Below are 22,748 nucleotides of genomic sequence, written 5' to 3' on the forward strand. Positions count from 1 at the left end.
TTGTAACTGTTTATTTCAGTTAAGTATACGCCGGCTCAGATCTTGTTCACCTAATCCCGGTCCTCTCTTTCCACAACGCTGTACAAATCTGTGTTTCTTCTTGCAGCTTTCATTTTCTTCGATAACCTTGAAACAAAGGAAAACAAGCGTAATGAGCACATATGCAACAGCACCGCCATGATAAAAATGTAAGCGCCAACGTTGCATTCAAATGGTTTTGTTACATTTTTTTGCCTTTAACGGCCAGGTTAAGATTGCCAGATTATCTAGCCACTTCTACTCTCTGCACAGTGAGGTTAATGTAAGCAGACGGCCATTTGGAAACGTTTGGTTGCTATCTCAATAGGTAAACCTTGCTCTCCCTTCTTCAAAAAGAAAATTGTCCCACCATTGCTCACGAGACAAAAATAAAGGCATTTGACCAGGAATAAGTAGAGCCTTCCTGCAAGTTCCCTCACAGAAGTTATTCGAATAACTGCATGATATGTTTTATCAGCTTAGTAGTTGTGTGTGCATATATATATATATATATATATATATATATATATATATATATATATATATATATATAGGTTCGAGGTCGTCGGTTCGATATGCCGTCGCATTTTGATGACGGCGAAGTAGAAATTAACTTGTTTAGTTAGAGATAGGCCAAGTTTGAAACCTGGAAAGGTAGTAAATAGTAAATGGGAGGCTGTGCTGGTCCTCGTAGCCGGTCTGTTCCTTACCGACGTTAAACCCCGTAACTTGAAAGGTGTCACTATTTCTTTGCTAATTTGACGCCGAACAGGCAACAGACTGTCATTCACACATTGATACAAAACAAACGTTTCCAAGACGGCGGTTTTCTCTATGCACAATGAAAAATTCTATATTGCTTAGACAGCCCTGAGCATCTCAGGATACTTCAGACGAACTTGTTGGCTTATTGTGTGCACCATAAAGAGTATTTGCACCACAACAATTATTGTCCTTTGAGTGTTTTTTTTTTCCTTTCTGTAACGCGCATGCGTGGTACGTTGAGGTCCCGGAGGGCGTGCGCGTTATCAACGTAAAACAGCAAACATGATAAGAAAGTAGCGAACGCAGAGTCTTCGATAAAGGAAACAGAGGCAATGCAGATGGTGATTATTGTCTCTGGAACGAAGATACACCCCATGCTTGTAAACAGTTTTTAGCGTCTAGGTGCTGCGCGACATAATTGCCTTTAAAATGAAGCACGCTAAACATGGATAAGAAAAAAAAGAGAATCACGACGGCGCAGGAGGCACTTCTAATAACTTGTTTCGGGTGAACACCCAATGGTAAGTTTACGCCTTGTCGCGTGTGCAGCACGCATCATTCACATCTGTCAGGAAAACCATCATCCCAAAAATCTCGTTTCGCAGTTATATAGCTGTCTTCACGGATTACGCATACTGCGCTGTATATATTTTTTATGATAGGCTTCAATGTTCTCTTTTCACGTGAAATTTGCTCACGTGAAAACAATATTATTTTCACGCGAATATTCCTCCTGCCAAGAATACTTATATTACGAAGCCGGGACTGACACTTATGGTGTTGCACGCGCATGCTGGTCGGCCAGTTCATTATTATTTAAATTTATATGATATTCCCTGCGTTCTTCATTAAGACGGCGGCTTGTCTCTTCCACCTACGATTGGCCGCATGGCCGGGGATCTCGCACACAACGGCCGTATCACAATTGGCATATGCTATGGCATGTTTTCTTTTCCCATAGCTTTCGCACAGCTCACAAGAACTCAGGGTTCGTTTTCCAAGGCAGGCATCATTCTCTGATTAAATTTACAGACCCGACGTTTGAAATCATTTCTACAGATGCAAAGTTATTGCTAAAATATTTTCGTAATGTTGCCCTTTCCATGGAGCCTGTGCTTACGAGACTCCTCGCTCCGCACTTCATGCAGCCGTGCTGTCAAATGCTGACGAGAAAGCTTAGTGCCACGAAACGACAGCGCACACAGAAAGAAAACAACCCGCCGTGGTTGCTTACCGGCTATGGTGTTGGGCTGCTTAAGCACGAAGTTGTGGAATCGAATCCCGGCCACGGCGGCCAGATTTCGATGGGGGCGAAATGCGAAAACACCCGTGTACTTAGATTTATATGCACGTTAAAGAATCCCAGGTGGTCACAATTTACGGAGTCCGCCACTACGGCGTGCCTCATAATCAGACCGTGGTTTTGGAACGTAAAACCCCATAACTTAATTGTAATTTAAAGAACACACAAAGACGTACAAGCACTATTCAACTCTTTAATATTGGGAAGGTCTTCCTATAGATATCACCTTGTCACACATGCGCACAATAAACATAGAGAAACACCGCAGCAAGACCACGTCTAGGTCAAAGGCTCAAAGGTTCGAAACGTGTTTTGAACTAACGCCACTCGCGCGTTGGACCCGAAGCGGCAAACAACCGACTTTCCCTCAGCGTTTGCGACGCGTCTGTCACTTATCACTTGGGCCATAATCGCTTTCCGTTGCTGCAAAGAAGTTGTTGGTACGGCTGTCTGGCTTATGCTCAACCCGGCGACCACTCGCTTTGCTTTGTGAAAACACGCATCTGAATCCTTCAGTGCTGGCACGCAAGCATGTGTTGACATCATCATTTACTAGACTCCCAAACAGCGTGCCAAATTCTACTAACCTTCATACTATCTGCAGCCTAAAATCAATGCTTTTCGGTACACTGTGAAACTTTTGTAATAGCTCTTGAGCACTGACACACAACATTCAAACACCTTTATGCATTTATAAAGGGTGTTTGGTTTTCCCAAGCCCTAACATTCTCGCGTTTAAGGGTAGAGATCGAATCACTGACGAGAGCCAATCGAGGTATCTTGTTTGCCGACCTTTTCTGGCGAGTGCAAATGGCGATAGCTCCGACAGACGACTCAAAAAGTTCGTCAAATGTGCCTTGAAAGCTATCACCCTCCAATTCTCTCCTCAGCTAGTTTTGTGCGTGAAGGGCTGTCAGAATGGTAACACATTTTTTACACTAAGCCTTTTCTGATCAAACGTAGGTATCTTACCATGCGACAAGCCAACACATTTAAGAGTGCAAAATAGCTTTAGTCTCTTTACTAAACGTTCTTTACAGACAGCGCCCTAGAAAGATCTCGGCACCTAAAAAGAAATACGAACAGCATCCTCTCGTCCTCCATAAACACATGATTAAAACAATTTACGAAACACCCCATTTAGAGGAGGCCGCGTTCAAGATATGGTCAGCGCGACGCATAATAGTCCGACGCGGATTGATAAGGCCCTAAAGAGAGATGCCAGCTTGCAAGGACAGGGACGTCATCAGTGCACTTGGCGCCGCCACCTGCAGTAGTTTGCTTGCCTCATCAAGTCACCTTCGTGTTGCCGCAGCGCTGACGCTTACCGGTTGGATCAAATTTCATAATATTGAGGACGACACGGGGCTGCTTCGAGACGAACAAGTGGTACAATGCTTACGCATACTTAGATGCGTAAGCACTGTACGCATCTAAGTATGCGTAAGCATACTTAGATGCTTAGATTTACGCAGAGGAGTTTCTGCGTGAATATTTTATGTTGCTGTTCACTGCATAAGAAGGTTTGCTCTAAGGGCTATATGGCCGGAGTGCTTCCGTATACCTCATGTTACCATACTTTGATCATTGAACACTGCTCCTCGTGCTTACAATAGACGTAAACATTTATTATTTCATTCAAATCAATCAATTAATGAGACGTGTTACATCGAAAGCCTTGTCCTTTCACAAAACCCACGCATGCGGTTATTCAGAACTTCTTTGTAGAAACTGACCGAGTATTTTACGTTACCAAGAATCGGGGCGGGGGGGGGGGGGGGGAGTAAGCGTATGAAAATCAGCTTATATCTCGAGTTGACGCGGTACGACTTCCGTAAACTAGGCGGGCAGATCAATTACACTGTCTTTGTACAATTAGGGGCACCAAGGCGGAAGCTGTTGTGCAAATTTTGAATTTCACAGCTTCGGCGCCGAAGCGAAGTGCGAAGTCTGGTTGGCTCAATTACCGAAGAGACCATAGTGTGCACCTCATAAACTAATAGAAATTTTAGAGAATAGGTCTACCTGCTAAGTTATAGCGGCGAAGCTAAAACAGCGCGTCTAATGATACCCGCCTTGGTTGTTTAATGGCTATGGTGTTGGGCTGATGAGCGTGAGGTCGCGATATCATATGGCGACCACGGCGGCCGCATTTCGATGCACTCGAAATGCGAAAACACCCGCGTACTAAGATGTAGGAGCATGTTAATGAACCTCAGGTGGTCGAAATTATTCCGGTGTGCCCCACTATGGCGTGCCTTATAATCAGATTGTGGCTTTCCTAGGTAAAACCCCATAACTGAAAGTGAGTCTAATGAAAACTGTGAGAAATGCCCAACAAGGCGTAAGTGGCGAAATTGCTGATATTGGCAACGTGAACGTACCCACGCAAGCAAAGGAAAAAAGAGCGATGACTGCTGGGTTTACGCCTCGGCTGTTTACTCCACCACACTGCTTTTTAATTATAGGTCCATGATTTATTCCCGTGTTTCAGCACACACACACACACACAAAAATATTGCGGAATCAATAGCCGGGCCTTAGATCAAGCACTATATCTTTGTATACGATCTGTCTGGCCATTCTGACTTCTTTGTTTTAACTTCTTGTCTCGGTCTCAGCCAGCGAAAAATAATCAACAATGGGAACTTACTTGAGTGCTGAATAGAGCTCGCCTTCTTCGAGAGTGTCGGGCAGAGGGCTGCCAAATGTTTCCGGCAGCAAAATCATCGCAGCGGATATAACAAAAAGCATCGCCGAGTACAAAATAAGAACAGTCTTTTCACCCCACGACATCAACTGAAAGGAATAACAAAATCATAATTCAAATTAGCATTGCAAACAAATGACGATACCAGGCGGGACTTTTACCTGCAGAAATAACCTCAGAACGAAAGACAATGATTATCTGGCAATAAGAATGGCGCATTGGGCGCTTTACACCAATCGCGATGCTTCCTTAAAATTTCTCAAGCGTGTTGTCCCTAATCTCACTTTGTATAGACTGCGGGGCGAACCTACGTAGCGTTCCTCTGGCGTCCTTAAAGTGCTTCACGTCCACGTGCCCTTCAAGCGTCCAAGTCCTCTGTGACTCACAGCCATATTATTTATTTTTAACTTAGCGCCTTCGCCAAATGACATCCTGAATTTTTATAGCCTTTCTTATGAAAATTTGTTTAACGCTATCAAAGCAGAACAGGTAATTTTTGAACCACAAGAACACATGCAATGCCAGCCGTGTGGAGCCTGTGGAAACAAAGACGTCATGCCGAAAATAGGTATGATATTCGTTTTATATGGTATAAGCCTAATAATCTATATTGCCTACACTGGTATAAGCCTAATAAGCCCAGCTTGTCGAAGCATGGACCCATTCGTTGATATAATAGAGTCCAATATAAAGTACTTTAGCATACTTTTTTGTAGACGTATAAATCCAAACGTAGTCGCTTTGCCAGCGCTAAAATTATAATTTTTTAATACTCTTTGTTGACCCTAAGTATGGGTATATTATCGGGAATCACGATGTCAGTGCCTTTGGAGCACTCACAATTGTATGAAATTGTTAACTGACCAGGTTTTCTGTTGTCCCTTAATTAAGAAAGTAAGTCGAACATTGTGCGGATTCTATACAGTATAAATTCTACGAACTTGGCACAGAAAATTTATCAGGCTATTCAACTGAATGCCAAAACTTTTTCTAGCAGTTACGCTTGATTCACACATAGGTTATGTGCGATGACATGTGCTTTTATTAGTTCTGTCAGTTTAGACCATTCTGATTGAATAAATCACTACAAAACAAAAGAAAGCCATAGGATGAGCGTACTTACGAAGACGTTGATCCAAGGTTCTATTGCGGCCCCCAAGCGGCCGACAGTTGTGCACAGCCCGAAGCCTCCGCTTCGAGCGACGGTGGGGAACATTTCGTTGATGAACACGAACTGAGTGGTGTAGCCTAACGTGTATGTGAACCAGCCGGCCATGCGGATAGTCGTTCGCAGGGCTAGATACTCTGCGTACAAAAACAAGTGACGTACCATGATTTTATTTTCCGATAACGAGACAAAGGGCGGAAGTTCAGGAACAGGAACATCCAGAACTTTTTACAGGCTGTGAGATAGAAACAAGTACCGAAGTGCTTTCTTATCTAATATTTCTATACTAAAACACGAAAGAAAGAGCACATGAGGTGGGGATTTAAGCACGCCTACGTACACGTAGGGACTGCAGCGCTAATGTTGAGCACTCCGAGGGCAAGAAAAGTGCTGAATAATTTGCACAGAAACAACAATTTCTGAAGAAATCGATGTATTCGCTGCCCCATAGAGGTGTCTGCGAAGTCTAAGGACTCGGCTTTCATATCATTCAGATTGCTCCTTCTTATCATTGCTTCTCCGGTTCAAGAAATATCTCTGTCTGATCCACGCATCGCCATTGGGTAGATGAGCTGCTTCAGAGACACGAACTAGTTTGGCATCCTGTGGACAATTATAAAAGTGGGGAAGACCCGACAAAGAATGGCCCTTTAGTTGCTATAAGAGATTCACGGTGAAACAGCACGAAAATACAAATACAGTAGGCATACCTACAACACAGCGCTGGTCCTGTGTGCATGTGGGATCGGATGTGTTCGTATATATTAACACTTCAGCTTGTGTTTATCAAGGCTCCGGCTTGTTTCTAGTTCGTGTGCAAAAGCCGTACATCATGATAGTTTAGCGGACTTCAGCATTGAGGGGGAGAGGTGCGAAATCCTAGTTTGTCGCCCACAGCTTTGGATCCTGGAACCATTCTTATTCTTAGTATGCATAAATGATATTCGATCATATCTGTCCGAGGACTACGTGGTATACGCTGACGATACTAACATATTCATTACAACTGAAAAGGGACAACTGTGTGCAACCGCTGAGAGAACATTACAACGGCTTTCTGTGCGGCCTTCCGCAAGCGAATGAGTCCCTAACAAGTCGAAAAGTAGTTACTCTTTTCTTTTGTACAAGAAACCTGCGTCTTACATTCAAACCCACCTTACATTTATAATAATTACTTGTTACAGCGCGTACATCCAACTAAGTTTCTTGGTAGAACGTTAGACAGCAGACTATCATAGAACCGACATGGAAAAAAGTGCCTAAAAATTATGCAGAAGCACGCCGATACAATACAATTTGCGACATTTATTATCGCTCATAACCCTGCTATTCTTTTATCATTGCTTCATTCGTTGCCACATAACTTACGTCATTGCTGCATACCATTAAATTAACCCTTCCACGCTACTTTGCAGTTCTCCCAGAAACAAGGCCTATATACACATTACCCTGTTTCTAGGTAAGCGTGACTCTACCCATTTCGATTTGTTTCTTCATTAAACATCCTACCAGTAGATCAAATTGCGGAACGTAGGAAAATCATTGCTTAAGATGCGTCGCTACATAATACGCTGTGCGGACATCATATTGCAGCTTCAGGTAGTCCGGCGAAATACTCGTTCATCATAAGCGCCGCTTGAGGTCCCAGTTATTCGAACAAACTAGGGAATATTTTCATTTCTCTACAACGAAACAGTGGAATTCACTCCCTGAAAAACATAAAGAACCAAAATACCGTTCCTTTTTTTTAAAACTAAACTAGAACAGTACCTTTTCCTTCTCATAAAGCTACCTCACTGCTCAATAATTTATTATTCCTGTGATTCTTGAATTGAAGTTGATTTAAATACATGTCTTGTGTCACTGACATTACCTATCTTTTATTGTTCTGTTACTATATTGTAATAATTATATCAGACCTTCCCACAACTCTAGAATGAGTTTTGGGCTTCCTGTGCACAAGAATGTAATATTGCTTCTCTTGTTTATGTGAAAATAAATTTGATTGATTAGCTGTTAACAGGAAGCTAAACATCGTGGTAAGAGAGAGAAACCTCTAGAATGTAATTGCTAGAAGTCTCCCAGTGCGTACGTAGCTGACCCCATGTTACTCTGCGTAGGAAATAGGATCTACGACAGAAATCTTCTAGGAACAGGATTGTCGGAAAATAAAAAATAGGCCAGGAAATTTGTGGTCCCCCTGTGTTCAGGTGAGCCAAAGGTTGCAGTGTTGGCGTAAATACCGTAGAGCTTCTAAGGTAAGCCTATGTCTTGAAGTAGTGTGAACAAAGCGTTTGTTAAACCTTGACGTTACTTTGAAGGAGAGGGAGAGGGAAAAACGCTTCATTTCGACAACCTGTAACGCATAGTACCTAGCAGTGCTTCCTACTTCTAGTTATTTTTGGGCAGAATAGCCGATTTTAATGAAATAACATGTAATTTTGTCTCTATAAACCGGGGAATCCTGCAAAACCACGAAGCTTCCGTTTCGCAACCATACAGTGGGGAATCGTTAGAGAAGAGAGATAAACGGATAGTAAAGCTCAGTGGGGATAATCAAAACTTCGAGTGCTTTGCCCTAACTTTCCCGAATAGATGTGCTCCCACAATAACGGTGCGTGCTTTAATTAATACGGAGTACAAAAAATAAAACTCTATAGTTGAGTGAAGCAAAGCACTCGTGAGCGCAAGATCTCTTAATTTCTCTAGACTAGAAAAAAGGAGGCTGGTAGGTGTACTTCTATAAGTTCAACGTTTTTGAATACACACTAGATATTCTTATCAGAACCACGAAGCCAGAGCTCCACATACTCAATAAAATGAGCGCACTGACCCATTCTCATCTTGCTGGCTCAAGTATTCATTTCAAATCCGCGAGTGCATATGAGTGTGAGCAGACATTTCAACTTGAGCAGACACCTGTTGGTTTGGGGTAAGCGTGAGTACGAACGTGAGTGTGGGGAAGTAGGCGTGAGGGGACGCCAGTGGGCACCCACCTTTGGGCGTGAATGCCGTTATGAGCAGGGTGAGAGTGAAGAATCCGTAGCTCGAAATCATGGTGGGAATTCGCCTGAGATATTTGGTGGTGACGAGGGACACAGTGTAGCCCGCGCATTCCAGACCAGCGGCGATGCCAAAGTTCAGGTAAGGGTTTCCGCCGAGAGTAGTGGCAGTCCTCGCGTATCCGTAGTACACTATGTAGGACAGGAAGCTGAAAGGGACCAGATTCGATTAAACGGCTTCCTCAGTCGCATTCGTATGAAATCGTTGGAACTAAGTCATGGAAGGAGGTGATAATTATGGGAGACAAATAATGAACGCAAACCTAATGAGGGTGGTTGTGATGACTGCTGCCCATGGCTTTCCCTTTGAATCGGGTTAGTCTAGTAGACTGCGCAGGCTAAATAGGTAATACTACATCGAGTATTGAATGTGCTACATTGCCTGCCTCAACTTTATTTTTTAAGATTACACATCATTACGACCTCCGGTGCCTAGTTCTTCCATGCTTTTTTTTTTCACGGATGCTCCAATCGTGTCTTGATTACCACCACGAAATATTTAGGGATTTCGTTAGCTTTGCACTCCAGCGTTTCGAAAGTTTAAACAATCCTTCCGGTTCTGTTTTTGTGCATATCATTGCATTCAATTACTACACGCGGAGTCGGACGTCTTTTGCAGCCATTCGAAGTCAGTTTTTTTTTCAGCCAACACAGGTTACGGGCTTCAAACACAAATGCCCTTAGACGTCACGAGCTAAAACTGCAGCTTTCTTAATTGAAAAGCGTCACTTTTCGCGAATAAGTAATCATGGACATCATCCCATAAAAATGCCAGCAGTAAGCAGATTTTGCACACCTAGTCCTATGACCCACATGAGAAGTCCTGCCTTCCGGGCCAGACAGCCCGTTCCAATTTGCGTGCCAAGTTAAACTACAGGGGCCCAGACAACAGCGTCCCTATTTGGAGGCAGTTTTGCTCGTCAAAAAATGGTTTGTGAGGAATCTGCGGGTAGAAATATTTAGGTCGTTTTACGTAGTTGAAGGACATTCCTTTAAACTCCTGCCCAAAGGGCGCCTCCAACCCAACCTAAAAGCTGCTCAGCCAGTTGCTGTTTCCGCAAAACTTACGTGATGAAGCATACAACGGTTAATAAAAAGTTTGCTGCAGGACACCAAGGCGCTTTTTTTTTTGCCATAGGTGAGCCTTTTCAATGAACTGTAGTCAAAGCAGCTCACAAGGTGACGGCGATTTTGCTTGTTCGAATATGTCGTGTGGCTTGTTGCCTCATTTCACTTATTTGGCTTCACGCGGTGTTCTATATTTGCACCAGTGCTTGTGTTATTTTGGAAACGTGGAATAATGTGACCGATTTCTTGGTATTATTGAATGTAGCAGCACGTTGTGTTATGCGCGAGTTTCTGACTTGCAACTACAATTGTTAACCAAACCGCTAGTAAAGGACACACTCGCATTCTAGGTGTTGAAATATTCAAATCGTTAGGTCGACAATTGATTGATCCTTCTCTCCATACATTGAATGATGTGTTACTTAGGTTACCATTTGAATGATATAATTATTGAATTATTGTTCATTAGTCTAATTTATATCGACTGTGGAGCGAAGGTCCCTCCCACTGCCTTTGCGTTGCGCCTGCGTATTTCATCGTATTCCGGCCAATTTTCTTATCTTATTGCACCATCTCCGCTGTCCTGAGCTGCATTTCGCTCTCCCTGATGCACTTAGAAACACCAGTATTTGCATCGAGCTTTGCATGGCCTCCCTAAATTCCTTTGTTCCGTCTAATGAGACTGACTCAGCTTGATTGAACTTACGAGACGGTGACCAGCACCAGAGTGTTTCTTCGTAGGTACTTTGTCTTGAAGAGTCCAAAAACTGACACGTTGCTCTGGTGACCTTGCGCGGCCTGCACAAAAAAAAGGACGCACTGGATGCATTTCATGCTCAAGGTGCTGCAGTGACGTCCCGCCTGGTTTAGATCATGCTTTGGACCTCAAAGATTCAGCCTTAGGATCGGGGTAGCTGGTATATCATAAAGAGCAGCGTTGAAGCATGTAAGGAAGACGGGGATAATTATTAAATGTAGAAATGGCCGCTAACATTTAAATATGTTTTACTGAGGGAAAAAGCTTAGTTATATAGACCGGATTTGCGAAGCACGAACATATACGAATAATAAAATCATGAGCAACTACGTTATGCAGTAACGCTGAGTTGCGCATGCTTCTATTGTTGAATCCTCACATGTATTCTGTTGAACTTCCCCTGTATATAATCACGATGCTTCGCTCAATCAATATTTGCTGCAAGTTAGCGCACGTCTGCGTCTGTCTTCGTCACCCCCCGCCTTTATACGGGCTTATAGACTACTCGAAGCGCCGTTTTGATAGCTTCCTTACGTTCTGTTTTCTCTTCAATAGACTGTCCACTTCTTTTTCGACGTCCCGAAGCTGCCTCCTGTTGAACCGCGCAATCTTGCGGATTGCATCGCACGCTTCAGCTTGCTTTCCCATGCTTACGAGCCACCTGGGCGACTCGTACAGCCATCTGAAAATTCAAACCGTCAACGACATATCGTAAGCAATTCCTTACTGCTTTTTTTTTACGTTCGATTATATTTGTCGCTCACTCCCGATAGGCTGATCGAAACGAGGAGGAACGACAGGCAACCGCTTGGTGCCAGTCACCACCGACAGAAAGAAACACAGGGGAATACGATTCATGCAATAATACACGAGAGTTGAGTGTCAAATAGAGACCACAAGGTGGGGCAGCATAAAGGTGGTTACCGCCATATACTACTAGCCGCGTGGCGGTCGTGTTATGCTGCTCAGCATAACTCCACGGGTTCAACACGCGGCAGCGGTGGCAGTATCTTGATGTGGTCCGAATTCATTTGATTAAATTTAAACATGCATTGGCCTTAACGTTACGCCGAGCAGTTCCAACACTGTTACTTCGTTGGTCACGAATCGCTGCGCCCACTTAGACACTTCAAATGCCGTATGCACAAGAATACATGCCAATGAGGCGCGCAAATGAGAAAGCGGTAATGGAAATAATAGTATTTAAAACGTGTAGATACATTTGAAACACTCCTGATTGGAACTGTGCTACAAGTTGAAAGCATACGTGCGGAGGATTTTTAGTAAAACAAGAGGGAAGATAGACGACTGGTTGTTAGCTCTCATTGTGAGTGTGTATTACTGTGCACTCGGATTTACTTCTTTTATCGCGTTCCGCGCGAATTTACCTCAGGCATGATTATTATTTTCGAAGTGGCGCGACAGTGGTTTGGAGCTTTCCAAGTATGCTAAACATCAACTAGATAATATTCTCATGTCTGACATCCCAGTCGTGGCTTCTCGAATGCGGTTTACATTCTGCGAACTTCGGAAATCTTACTGAATAAATGAAAATTATTAATCCATCCTGCGGCTGTACGCTTTTCATGAATTTAAAGATGCCAACACTTTGGTGGCTCAAAAGCTATAACGCAGAAAATGAATTTATGGCTAAAGGGGATAATAAACTAATATATGGGTGTCATCCATGCAGCTCTTGCACTTGACGCGCTGAACCGCCAGAACGGCTGAATGATGCAGTGTTTGTGGTTTTTTTTCTTCTTTCTGACAGTTGGCATTCTCACAAAGAGAGACGGGGCACCAGGGTACGGATGCCTTGCTTGCTGTTTAGGCAGCTGCGCGGTACGAACCGTGTGCTTACTTCAATCCGGGGGATAATCTTTATGGCAGGGATTGCGCTCAGATGTGGAACATGTAGGTCAAGCCGTGGGCACCAACTGTACTGTTTCTCGAGTGGCGCTGGCTTTTGACTTAGAAATAAATACCCTCCTCCTCCTGGATCTTCTGAAGGCCACGCGCAACACCTTCATCCGGCGTTCTACGCTTTTCTGACAGATATGAGCATGTAGACTTCTATGTGGCCTAATTGCACGTCGTGATGCATTCATCATCAGCAGTAGCAGCAGCAGCAGCGGCAGGGGTGGTAGCAAAGTCGCAGCGGCAGCGGCAACAGTCGTAGGGCGACAGCAGCGGCTGCAACAGTGGCAGTTTGTATGGGACGCAGCCAGTACTCCTCCCCGTCCCTCGCCCTTCCGTCCCCGTCCCCGATCAAGTGCGTCCCACCCTTCCCTCACGCTCGGAAAAAATGTCTGGCTATGCCAGTGGCCCGCTTAAGACGCTTAAGCTCTGCTGCAGTTTTATAACGCTGTTGTGTGTGCAGACGCATCAATTCGTATCTGTCGTTTTTCGCTTTTCACATTTAAAGCGAAACTATCCAGGCGAACCCTCGTGGACTCTGCTTGCCACGGCTGCTACTTCTGCTGCTGACTTGCGGAATAGCTCACGCAAAGGACAGCGCTCACATAACGAACTGGATCACATGCAGCCCCATTTGCACTATACCCTCACTGTGGTACCGGTGACCAACCCTGCTCTCTATGAAATTGCGGGGTGAAACAACAAACGACACATAAATATCCTCGGTGCAACAAATAAACGCTGAACAAGCGCAAGACTCATTTTTAAGGCAATGCTTTCCGTGCCTTCTTTACCGGGGCTTGGCGCCTCTACTCGGTTGGCTTCTGGCTGAGGAACGTTGGGCGGTCTTGGAGATAGGGCAATAGTAAGCTGAGATGATGCCGGAGATGCGTAATAAAGGCTGGGTCAATCTCGGGAGCAGTATAATCCGGGGTCACGCGGATCACGTGGTTCGCATTGCGGGGAGTTCCGCGTCTTGCTGATTTGTCGTGCAGGCGCGTAACCTTTGTGCGGCGAAACTCGTTGCAGAAGTTGAACAATAATGTAGCGTTTAATTAGCAGCTTCACGAAAGCTGCGTTGACGCAGACTCCAAATTACGCGTTGAATTTGCATATTTAATTCTTTTTTTTCTTCTTCCCTCTCCTCCTGTTTTGGGTAGCTTGCCATTTCTTCGTTTTCACTCCTAATGATACGCCAAGTTACTCCGTGGTGTGTTGTGACACCACGCTGTAACACTGAGCGTGTGAGAAATAGCCTGGCATGTCGGACACCTAAGTACTTTTTTTTCCTGCTATGTATGCTGTTCCGTGTGCCTCGCCAAGGCCTTTAAACTGCTTTTTGACCGCGGACCTCATCGTCGTAAACCTTTGATGTTGGAGAAAAGAGTGATTCAATTAGATCGAGTTGGGTCAGATTGATTGAGTTGTCTGAACTTTTCATATCCTGCTCCAGCCAGGAACAGGTGCTTTTTGCTTTCCTACCATCAAAAAAGATAAAATAAGCAAATACTCACGGAATGGCCAATAAGAGGGGCATTGCGAAAGATGCTTGAACGATAAGCAGTTTCCTCCAGTCTTGCGCAAGCCATACGATTAAAGGTAGCAGAAGTACTCCGGTAATCCAGCCGTAGCCGTAGCACACATTAAGTGCAATCCGAAATTTCGGCCCAATGGTTTCTGCCACTATAGTGAGAAAAAAAAAGTGCTTATCAATTAAAACTTCGTGTGTCACTTCTTCGTATGTGACATTACTTCACAACGAATGTGAAGACAAACGGGCGTATATGGCATTAGACTGACAGCTCTAATCACTTAGCGACCACCACACAAGATCTAATGGTAAGGTCTCTCGAATTACAATAATAATTTCATTTGGAGGATGCTCTGCGGCCTCACTACACTCTGGACGCAGTGAGGGCACAGTTAGATTTTGATGTAAGTAGCGCCAGCGGGTCTAAATTAATCCAGAATACCCAACATTATTTAGCAGCCCTCCTAACCCACGGGTTTATTCTTGACATTACACCCCCATTATTTCACTCGCTTTGATTTTTGGACGCCGCGGCTACAGTTCTAGTTACTAAGCTTACGCGTGATGATCACAATACCTTAAGGAACAGGTCTAAAATGTTTTCTATGTTTCTCCAGTCACTCCAGAGTTTAATTATATCGCGACATTTGGTATCGCGCGCAGATTATGGTAGAAAAGCATTTGGAATGGTAGCACCACTGGTTGGTTGGTGGCGGTAGCTCTACATCGTAAAGATTGATTTTTTTTACTTGCTTAATTTCGGTAGTAATATTTGAGAGAGTAGATCGGCATTAACTAATACTGCCGGTCTGGCTCCTAAAACACCCATGCGTCTTCACGTTGCACTCATTTTCATGCAAATTATTTTGTCCTTGCACTCATATAATTGTGCGTGCAGATCCATGTAGTTCAGACTACATAAATATATAAAACATCCTAGAAAAATTGAACGTTTTACTTCAATCCGCTCCTATTGTTTTTTTTTTTTTTTGAAGCACAGATGATGCCATAAAATTTTCTGAAAGTAAATTACTCACAAGAGTAAATTTCACATGAAAGGGGCAAAAACTCGATGTGCGTCGACACAACTTCGTAGCCTTAGAGAAGCTGTGTTTTTTACTATCAAAGCAGCCAGTAAACGTTGCATATGAGGGTAAACTGTTTTGCTTTTGAAAGTAACCTACGCATATATTTTTTATTAGCCATCTTTTATTTACTGCTTGCACGCCTGAGCTTTGATTATGTCAGATGTGTTCATTTTCTTCCCCTGTTTGTTTTTTTGCATGTTTGTTTCTTTTTGTTGAGTATGTCATATTGGGTATAACTTTTTTATTTGTTTAACCAACTGACTGGAAAGGAAAATACGTGAAGCAGCCCCACTACTGAGAGCACACTTTAATATTTCGCTATTTAAAACTACATTTATGAGTTTGTTGTAAGCGTAGTGCGTGCGCTGCAACATGACAGTGAGCATAATGTCCGGAACTCACTCCCACCCGGCTCCCGTCAATATAGGTCAATGGGCAGGTGCCTTTCTAATTCTGAAAAGTTGTGCATAACCAACGCCCATGCTGGAATCAATTTAACTTTAGAGAAGTGGTCAATTCAATGCTATAAAACTAACTCCGATGCGAACAATTGCCTCTATTGCCACTCTATGCAACGTGCAAGCTAAGGCTTTGTTTATTCACCATACCGGTTGCGACTTCATTGCGATGCAATGTTTCTGCACTACGCGGTTCAAAAACAACGCCGAAATGCAAACAGCAGGTCACGTGAATGCACGTTGAGAGGCGTAATGGCACGAGGGTGAAAGATATTTTTGAAATATGTAGAATAAATAACGGTAAGCCGTGGTGGAATTACTACGACGAGAAAGTTAATCATGCGGTTGGCTTTTACACCCGTTTTATCACAGTGCCTTAGGCGAAGTGAAACCTGGAGAGCGCGCATATGCGGTTGTAGGCACGTGCACTACTCAGTAGGACAGCAGCAGCAGCAGCAGCAGCAGCAGCAACTGTCAGCTAATTCTGTGAGGGCTTGCAAAGAAAGCGCCGCCCTATTATTGTACGACGCATAACACAGACGAACGGGCTGTCCCAGCACGGAATGTGTTGTAAACTAAGCTTACGTAGACTGAAGCAGGCCACCTGGAGTCCGGAAATTGCAACGGCCACGCCCACTCTGGCTGTCAGAAAGAAGTTGAGGCTCGAACTGAACGTCAGTGCAAACGAGGAAGCGCACAGGCAGATAGTGCTTAGAACCGCCACAATTCTCCTTCCAAATCTAAAAAAAGAGAACAAAGAAATGAATCACAGAGATATCGTGGTAAGGTTATATACAGAAGGATTGTGCCCGCGTTGTAAACACCACGCAAGAAATGATTTAAAGATGTAGAGAGTTCGTTATGCGGCATCAATTGCCAGTAAAATTGCGTTAATCAAAGACTGCGTTGATTTATTCTATGTTTTGTATAAATGAGAGTTAATTGTGCTTTTGATGCACTTGCCGCAATTTCTCACTTAATAGGTATTTTGAGATGAAATGTCAATACATCGGAGTGCCGTGCTGTACTGCTTTAGCACACGAACTTCAGCAAGCATTCCCAGCGTTAAGAAAATAATATTTGAAAACAAGTCAGCCATTCTCTTTCTTTAAATTCCATACCCATAGCGATTTTCTGTTTACGGATTTTCTTAAGACGAAATGTCACTACGGTATCAACTTGTTAAACGAAGTCTACAGAAAGTGTACTCACTACAATAGCGTAAAACCTAAACAAGTTTTCCAGTATTAAGCACAAAAAAACACACACATCGTACTTATTACGCACGGGAATGTGCTTTACTTGCCAAATTTTCTTAGGCTTGGCAAATCGAGACAAAAACATACCTGTCTGACAGATTACCTATGACGAGAATGCCCAACATCAAGCAAGCCATGTAGGTGCTTTGTATCAGTGACCTCTTCCATGTATTATCGCACACGAGATTCCACTGAAACCAAAAAGTAACAAATTCATTAAAGAAACGCATGGACGCACTTTTCTTCTTCTTTAGTGCGTTTAAAATAAATTTCTCGGACATAAGCTTAATTGCAACACGAGGAGCCTTCTGCCCCTTTTTTTTTCTCTATTATCCTCCAAGAATGCTGCAACAAGTTCTTGATTTTTGAAATAGGCTTTGTTTGCAGTAAGCTTAAAAAAAATTAAATGACTGAGGGACTCCTAATTCGCAGCGTCGTTTCATTTGACCTCGTTTTCCAGTTCCAGAGTCACTTGTACAAGTTTATATGATGATTTAGGCGCACTGGAACTTTTTAGGCGTATCTTGTTCGATGCCTCTCTTGGTCTTTGTACATTCTATTCAAAAACGGTTCAATTTTCTGAGCAGAAACTATTTTGACGCACTACTTGCATGTCTTGCGCGTGAATGGAACGCATTTATTGCCATAAGATAAAATGGGCTCTAGGAAACTGCATTAAAATGTAGTAGAAGAGCAACAGACAGTGGCGGGAGGGCGGAAGCGCTGACATAAAATCAAGATATCAGGACGAAGTACGGCGAGTGAAGAAATATTTAGTTTTTAAAGCATTGAAACTGTTCACTGCGTCACTAGAGATCGAATACACTAACGCAACTGCATTGGTGCTCCTCCTTAAGCCTTTTACGTAGAGCCATCCCCCCAATGGGAACACATCTCATACGTATACCCCTTGTTCAACATCTAATCTGTGTCGTACTTTAGGAAAGATCTGTTTCGTTCCTGAAATATGCAAAGCCCGTCAGCAGATATCGTTTTATACGCAAAACTTTCAGTTAGGTCAGCGTAGGAGTCGCTCGCTAAATCGACATGAAATAAAAACGTGATACTACGTATTGCCGCTTATCTCTTTGAAACCGTGCTACTCACGCGCCTTACTTTGGTATTGTTGTGCAAAGAAAAAAAGCCACGGCTTATTCACGCATAGATCACGTGCAGGGACGGCACCGTTGTCGTGCCAGGCAGATGCAATCGGAGCTAAATATAGCCTCTCACTCGGCGTTCATACAGGCACAGCTCCGGAGTAGGTATGTGTGTCAGCGGCAGAAGTCGTGTTTGAAAAATCTCCCTCTCTCCCCATGGTAGGCATAGCACTTCAAACTCAAAGCTGTACTAATCGGGAGTTGTAAGGCCGGAAAATGTGCAGTTTGTTGCAGATGTTGGATGACGCACAAGGTCCAGAAATGGCGTCGAGGGACTCGGGTAGCATAAGAGGGTCACGCTTAATTCACGCCCACCAACTTTGATTAGGGCAGGCTTACGACCAATAGAAAACGAGCACGATTGCAAGGTGCGTCCGTAGAACCCCCACTCGCTGTATCATACGTTAAGCTTCTAAGCTTTGCAAATGCATGATTAAATGTTACCTAAGTATTTGGTAACATAATTTCTGTGCCACAGTGCCCATACGCTTCCATCAGCAAGCTCAAGTTGTTTCACGTGATTTCACGGCGGTGGCGGCCTCCGTATAGCCTAACCGATAATTTTACGTTTCCGTTTTCATAAACAAGCATGCGGGAGCCTGCCCGGAAATGACTTATAACATGGAGCTCGAACATTGCACAATATCGGTCATGTTTACTTGTGCTCCTTCTAAACATCCTTTACAATGTTTAGAGGGGCAACATCATGTTGTTTAAGAGTGAGTTCATCGGCCTAAATGCCAGCCTCTAGGAGCACATATATCTTATCAGCCGATGAATCCTTTAGTTTTTGCCTCCACTCGCATATGCAGGCAGGACAAGTAAACTTCAATACTGAAAAGCAGTTAAGCTCTGTTTATTTACTTTATTCGTCAAAAACGCAGAAAAGCCTGTGCACTAGACAATGCAGTGACATCGCGAACCTATATGACGATTAGTTTAGTGAAATTGGCCTACTATACCGAAAATGACGCTTCAGAAATTAGAGAAAGAACTGCTACTTGACATTTGATGTCATAGCACAAACTATTCTGCTTGCTAAAGCAAATGTCTGCCTTAGTAATTTTTTTGCCCACAGAGCTTATTTTATAGTAAAATTTTATGTATAATCTCTTTCTCCTTTTTTTAGATGCCACAATTAGATACGGATTACTTATTGACAGTACGTAAACAAACCCAATAGACCACTATTACAAGGAAGCCTAACTGATGCTGCTCAAATCTCAACCTGAGGAAGAATTAATAAAGGAAACAATTTAAAAATGCAAAACCTGTGAAGAATATTTTGAATGGAGGTGCTTATAGAAACTGACAAGTAGTACTGCGTCACTGTATGTTCAGGGAGGTGATTCCATGGAGTCAGGTATAATTATTGAAAAAATAGGAGTATTTAGAGGTTTGATTTTTATTAAGTTGCTAATTGTTAGAAAGTCCTTATGTCTAGTCTCTAAGCTCTTGGAGAACTGAAGAGGTACTAAGCGTCAATTTAACTTCTTGACGTTAAATACTTGAGAAACAAATTTTTTATCGGGAACCACAATTTCAATTCATATTGCGCCGGAGTTCACCTTACCTTATTAGGTCTAGTAAAGAAGTTTGTCGTTGAGAACATAAAATGAAGTGTATGGCTTTCTTGGAAAGTCTTTGTAATTTGTCCGCACTTATAGACCCGCATTTGATCGAAATGAAAAAAAGTTTCTTTTTTTCATCAAACCTGATACCTCTCTCGCTACTTTAAATTCGGGGTTTTTGCGACGGGTTCTCATTCGCAATTTCTTTTTGCCTGCTCAACAATGCTTATCTTGCGCATTTACAGAAATTGCAATGCGTCACTCAAAACACACACGCTGAAGACCTTCCTCAGTGGCGGCATTCCTTCGAGCCCTTCGAGGAAATACGGCTCGGCCACCATCTCACCTCGTCCGTCACCGTGTGTCCGAACACATGCTCGTCGTACGTCCAAGCGTCGCAGCTCTTCACCGAGCTGTTGTCGGGAATGAGCTCGCCATCGGTGGAATTGTCCAGCAAGCCGTACGCGGAGCACTGGCTGTACGACTTGGACTGCGGGTCGAACGGGATGAACCGTTCCTTCCATTCGGTCTCGCTGAGGTTTGCGAGCACACCGTCCGGCAGAGATGGGCGCGAGCACCAGTGGTCGTGGTCGGTGACGAGGAACACGTAGGCGAGGTTGTTCAGACCCGTAAGTATGCCACGGTAGGTGACGTAGGCCATGAAACAGGCTTGCCAAGGCCCGAAGTGGCCGATCAGGTCGACCACCTCCGTCATATCGCCCGTACCTGGAAGTTTGGAACCACTGTAAGCGTAGCAAGGCGGCGACGATTCATGGTAGTAGAAGGGATACTTGCAAACAAGGACACAAGAAGGAACGAAAAGGATGACAAGAAGGCCTGTCAGTGTTGCATCACAAAGTCATCGTGTTTATGGTTTCGTCCAAGTATGCACGACTGCTCTTCAGTAGCGTGAAACCATGGAAGTGTTGGATTTGGTCACTTGGCAGATTTGTCCACAGCATTCGTGACTGGTACTCGCCTCAAGTGTATCAGCGCTGCGGGATGTACAGTCAGTGTGTGTGTGCGTGTGTGCGTGTGTGCGTGTGCGTGTGCGTGTGTGTGTGTGTGTGTGTGTGTGTGTGTGTGTGTGTGTGTGTGTGTGTGTGTGTGTGTGTGTGTGTGTGTGTGTGGAAAATGAAATGTCCTAGAGAAGTGACAGAATTTCCCAATATTTTATGTACCATCAGATAAGTAATGTCTCTGTGAATTCCTGGGATAAGATGAAAAGTAAGGGAAAGTTGGAAGGCATTCGTCTTGATAAGCACTGCGCGAAGGCGTAAGTACACGAAAGGACATCGCAACATTATCTGTCCTGGTGCTTGTGAGATACTAGTCGCAAACTAATCGCCAGGTTGCTCAGGTTTCTAACTTTAGTAAAACGACTAAGTACTTGAGGAATAGGCACTAACAAACCGAATCGACATAGGCTCATTGTGTGCTAGTCATGCGACAAGAGTAAAGTACTGCGTGCTTCAGATAGGGTGCCCGCGTCATGTGCATGGTTATGGATACCTCCGGAAAATGTCGAAATTTGTCGTGCAAGCTGCTGTGTGCACCGATTTTTGTCGCAAGAAATGTATTGATGTACCACGTGGCCAAGAATACAGCCAGTAAAGCCTTACCGCTATAGTATGCTTCCATTATGCAAGATTTCCCGTCAGTTCCGGAAGTTATTGTTTATGTAGATTGCATGGGCGGCAAAAGTATCACAGAAAGTTGAAAGAGCCTTTCAGATTTTTCTGATGTTTACTACTCATTTGTAGGCTTCTACAGCAACATAGCACTGTTCTTTGCTTGCATATGCTTTCCATGACAGCTATAGGTAGACGAGCATTATACACTACAGCCATGCAACCCATAACAATATTGGGGTTTCCAAAAAGCATTGAAAATGACCAATGGCTTAAAGGCCTCCAATGGTGCACGTGGAGAATAACTGTGAAAGTGAAGCTTAATTAAACTTAACATGGTAATGAAGTTTCATTTTAGTAATCCAATATTTTCCCTACTCATCTGCTTTGCGACATAATTAGAATAAGACGCACTCTCAAAGACTGGCAAATATGATCTGGTAGCAAACTTTTTTCAAAAGTTATTTCCTTCCGTAGTGGCGTTACACCATCCAATGTTCGCGACAGTAGCGGCCCGCTTTTAGAACATAGGACTGCTTAGTTTAAAAACTAAATTCAGATCTGTGGCATACTCACATATTTGTGAACGGACAATGTTTATTTTATAGACCTTTTTTTTGCTATGTCTAGTGTGCAAGCTTCCCCCCCCAAAACGTATGTCATTAGCGAAAGCAAGTCTATTTTCGCTGTGCTATTTCTGGTGCGTGCACATCCGCACTGTCTGATAGCCGAAAGTTTCCAGACAAGAAATTAGCAATATCCACATGCTTTCAATAGATGCTGTTTATCCGTCATAAAACTCTCCAATAATTTTCAATATCGTGTCTTTACATCTTTGCAGTCAATGCAGTCATTTAGAAATTTTAAAAGGCGCGCATAGAATTCTCACTTACCTCGCACCTCCCGTCTCACAATGCTCAGGTGACCTAATGGACCTCTCCTGGCACACTCCTCTCATATGGGAGATAACAGCAGCCTCGTAAACTGTCAGAGATTACTTTACAACAGTTGTTGTGTCCGGGCGAACGTACCTCTTTCTTTGTAGTAATTACTTCTCAACCATGAGCAGATTCTTACTCTGGATAGCTTAGTATGGCGTCACAGTAGGAAGTGTTTTGCGAATTGTCTACGCAAATTAACTTAACCGTTTTTTGCAGGTTAGTCCCTCTGCTGATTAGTAAACATAATTGAGCACATGATTTAATATTTTCAAAAGATCAGCACACTTACTCTTTCATGTATCAGCGATGCACCTATAGCCCAAAAGTGTCCGTGAAATCTT

The 22,748-nt window shown here is 43.5% G+C and overlaps 1 protein-coding gene across 1 annotated transcript; it reads right to left on the minus strand.

Moving 5' to 3' along the window:
• On the minus strand, positions 1–22,398 carry LOC126544577 (organic cation transporter protein-like). Its single transcript, XM_050191989.2, has 11 exons — positions 22,360–22,398; positions 20,182–20,561; positions 17,192–17,295; positions 16,431–16,585; positions 14,283–14,451; positions 11,386–11,533; positions 10,801–10,892; positions 8,961–9,175; positions 5,920–6,101; positions 4,740–4,885; positions 1–126 (listed from the first exon to the last, which is right to left on the minus strand). The coding sequence occupies exons 2-11, from the start codon at positions 20,548–20,550 to the stop codon at positions 51–53; spliced, it is 1,656 nt and encodes a 551-aa protein (XP_050047946.1). The 5' UTR covers positions 20,551–20,561; positions 22,360–22,398; the 3' UTR covers positions 1–50.
• Between the last annotated feature and the right edge of the window lie 350 nt (positions 22,399–22,748).

Source organism: Dermacentor andersoni, chromosome 10 (genome assembly GCF_023375885.2).
Source record: "Dermacentor andersoni chromosome 10, qqDerAnde1_hic_scaffold, whole genome shotgun sequence".
NCBI classification, from domain to species: domain Eukaryota; kingdom Metazoa; phylum Arthropoda; class Arachnida; order Ixodida; family Ixodidae; genus Dermacentor; species Dermacentor andersoni.

Excerpts from the sequence above, each read along its gene's own strand:
- LOC126544577 (XM_050191989.2), bottom strand. The coding sequence starts at position 20,550 with ATGACGGAGGTGGTCGACCTGATCGGCCACTTCGGGCCTTGGCAAGCC. Across the intron at positions 17,296-20,181 it reads GACACACGGTGACGGACGAG|TGGAATCTCGTGTGCGATAA; the intron begins GTGAGATGGTGG and ends TTTTGGTTTCAG. Across the intron at positions 14,452-16,430 it reads GGTGGCCTGCTTCAGTCTAC|TGGCAGAAACCATTGGGCCG; the intron begins GTAAGCTTAGTT and ends TTCTCACTATAG.